The sequence below is a fragment of the Nicotiana tabacum genome, chromosome 17 (assembly GCF_000715075.1).
Source record: "Nicotiana tabacum cultivar K326 chromosome 17, ASM71507v2, whole genome shotgun sequence".
Classification (NCBI taxonomy): Eukaryota; Viridiplantae; Streptophyta; class Magnoliopsida; order Solanales; family Solanaceae; genus Nicotiana; species Nicotiana tabacum.
Genome location: NC_134096.1, coordinates 63,793,648 through 63,796,898, shown reverse-complemented (window position 1 = coordinate 63,796,898; position 3,251 = coordinate 63,793,648). Strand labels below are relative to the sequence as shown.

The following is a 3,251-nucleotide window of genomic DNA, read 5'->3' as shown; positions in this document are numbered from 1 at the left end:
GGGGAGCAAAATTTTCAACTTCTCTTTAAACCTGCTTGTTAAGAAAGAGACACGAGAGATATTTTCCAAGCTATATACTGATGAAGCTCGAAAATCTTGGTTGGAGTATAACTATCAATCATACTTGAAGAAGCAACAATAATATGTTATACATATTGCATTTCAAACTAGCTATTTGATGTTGTTTCATATACTTTCATGGTTAAATTTCTTACTGTTTCATGTTTAGACTTTATGATTTTTGGTTTAAATATTTTTTATTATTATGTTTTATTAATTAAATGGTTTCATTTTATTTCGCTATGGCCCATGGTTACTATTTTTTATTATTTTATTTTCAGTTAAATGGAAAATTGGGACATTAATAACATGATATCCAATTATCTAAATGATTGGGACATTAGCAACTTTGTATGTTGTTATCCAAATGATCTGCTAGATGATGGAGAGAAAGAAGATGAAATGCAAGAAGAATTGGAGAAACTTCAAAATGAGCAAGACAATAAGGAATGGGATGCATTATGTGTAATAACAGGTAAGTGTATCTTGATGTATTACGAGAAATACATATGCAAGGTACCCTGTCGTACATCTAAGCACACCGGATATATTTTTATTCAAGAGATATTACATGGAAATGAGACGCGTTGCTATGAGAATTTTCGACTGAGAAAGTTAGTATTTGTGAATTTATGACAAGATTTAACAGAAAAATATGGTCTTCAACCCACACGTATAATGTCTGTGTACGAGAAGCTAGGCATGTTTCTTATGATTTGTGCACATGGTGCCGGAAATCGATTGATACAGGAGATATTTCAACACTCAGGAGAAACAATTCATAGGCACATTCATAGTGTTCTAAAGTCCATTGGTGAGCTCGCAAGAGATATTATTAGGCTGCAATTGAATTATAATGATGGTGTAGGAGATCACAAGCCATATAATCGACGATATCTCCCTTTCTTTAAAGTAAGTGATAATTTTAAATAACTAGTTTTACATTATAGCTCAAAATTTTAATATTGCAAATTTATATTATATTTTTGTATTTAAATATTTACAGGATTGTATTGGAGCACTTGATGGTACACATGTGAAAGCAAGATTACCGCGAGGCCAAGAGATACCTTATATAGGGCGTAAAGGTTATCCAACTCAAAATATTCTTGCCGTTGTCGACTTTAATATGTGTTTTACATTTGCATGGGTTGGCTGGGAAGGAGCATCTCATGACAGTCGTATATTTGGTGAGGCCCTTCGTAGACCAGAGCTTAACTTTCCACACCCATTGGGAAACAAATATTACCTAGTTGATGCAGGGTATCCACATATGAAGGGATATATGGCTCCATATAAAGGGGCTGATGTGAGATACCACCTAGCAGATTTTCGTCGAGGTGCGACACGACAATTGCGAGCACCAAGAGGAAGGAAAGAAAAATTTAATTATTTACATTCTTCATGTAGAAACATTGTGGAGCGTACATTTGGGGTATGGAAAGCGAGGTGGTCTATTTTGCAGGATATGCATTATTACGATATTGATATCCAGAGGGATATCGTCATTGCTACTATGGCCATTCATAATTATATTAGAAAGAAATGTAAGGTGGATGATGCATTTCTAACAGCTGAGGATGAGAGATATATTCCATCTGTTGATCATGATGTTGGCACATCTCTGGGGGCTAATAGCGTAAACGTAGAAAATGTGGAAAATCAAAGTGATAACATTTGGATGGCTACTCGTGACGTGATTGCTGATGATATTTGGCAATATGCTGAACGCTTGTAATTTCTATACGATATTTGGCATTAGCTATTTTCAATTTTGCGTTGGACATTTTACCGGGCATAGATACAGCTCTAGATGTTTTGGTCATGGTTCTCTAATAATGGAGTAATTGAGCGATTTGATTCAATCCAAGTGTCTTGATAGGGCCGTGATAATATTGTCACTCTGGATGCCTTTCTTTGTTTGGATTTTATGTAGCAAATTCAAGTTGTGCTGAGACGACTCTAATTTATTGTATATTTCGAAAACAAATGTAATGCTTTTTTTTAAAATACTATATAAAATAATTTATAATCTTATCAAAACAATCTATAACCTAAAGTTAATTGAGACATAACTTAATTTGTGTTTGAATTAATTTGAAATTTAAAATACTGCAATAACAAGCTCATTTTTCGCTTAACAATTTTAAGGGTATTTCAGTCATCTTAATAGAAAAAGAACTTTTCAGCACTTTTTACCAAGCACATCAACTGCTTATTTTCAGCTCCAGCTCTTTTATCCAAACACCTAGCTGCTTAATTACAAATTCAGCTCCAGCACTTAAAAAGTGCTTTTAAATACTTACTGCTTAAAAGCTAATTAATTTCAGGTAACCCAAACGGGCTCTAAAAATGGTCAAAAGAGGACAACTTATTTCCAAAGTTAACGCAAGCCCAAACTAGCATCAACGTGAATGAAGCCCAAACACTGTGAAAGACGCTCTCTATCTCTCTCTCTCTCTCTCTCCTCGATTTTCTCGGGTAATGGTCAAATTCGGCCAGAGAAAACCCCTATGCCAGCGCCGGCGACCACCAATGGCCAGGTAAGCCCCTTCTCTCCTATCTCTCTATTTTATCCTCTCTCTCTCTCTCCGCCCTCCTCTTCCTCCCCCCCCCCCACCCCCACCCTTTTTACTTTTCCTCCTCAAACCCTAGCAGTAGCTTTTCCGATAACTGTGCCACCGTAGGCCCCCCTATTTTCTTCTATTTTTCTATCCCCATCCCCCTCTCTCTCTTTATTCTTTCTTCTATCCCTGCCCTTCTCTGCTTCTCCCCCTTTTTTCTTTATTTTCTTCTTCTATTTTTCTAGTTTCAGCCCCCTCCCTTTTGCGTCTTTATTTTTCTTTCCGGTGATAGTAGGACGGTCCGGCGCCTTGGTGTTTGTATGTTTTTTCAGGTTGTATTTTGCGGCACTTGGAGACGGGCGGGAGACACGCGGGAAAATGTAGCCGAGCAGGTCGGTGAGCATTAATAAGGGACGGAGGGAAGTTGGAAGGGAGTACGTCAGGTTCCGCAGACTCAGCTATACATCAAGTCGAAATTCTAGGTTCTATTCTCGGGAGGTGGTACCTCCTGCCCTCTATTTCTCTTCCTCTTATGTTATTTATACTGTTACCATAGTAGTTCATACTAGTTTAGTCATTCTAGTAGCATGCCTATGATTACTACTTGTTTTGCCTTTAGTTTGGATC

The 3,251-nt window shown here is 37.1% G+C and overlaps 1 protein-coding gene across 1 annotated transcript; it reads left to right on the top strand.

Moving 5' to 3' along the window:
- The first annotated feature begins 345 nt into the window (after window positions 1–345).
- On the top strand, window positions 346–1,798 carry LOC142171901 (uncharacterized). The gene is made up of 3 exons (XM_075235619.1): window positions 346–535; window positions 710–972; window positions 1,067–1,798. The coding sequence occupies exons 1-3, from the start codon at window positions 346–348 to the stop codon at window positions 1,796–1,798; spliced, it is 1,185 nt and encodes a 394-aa protein (XP_075091720.1).
- The last annotated feature ends 1,453 nt before the right edge of the window (window positions 1,799–3,251 follow it).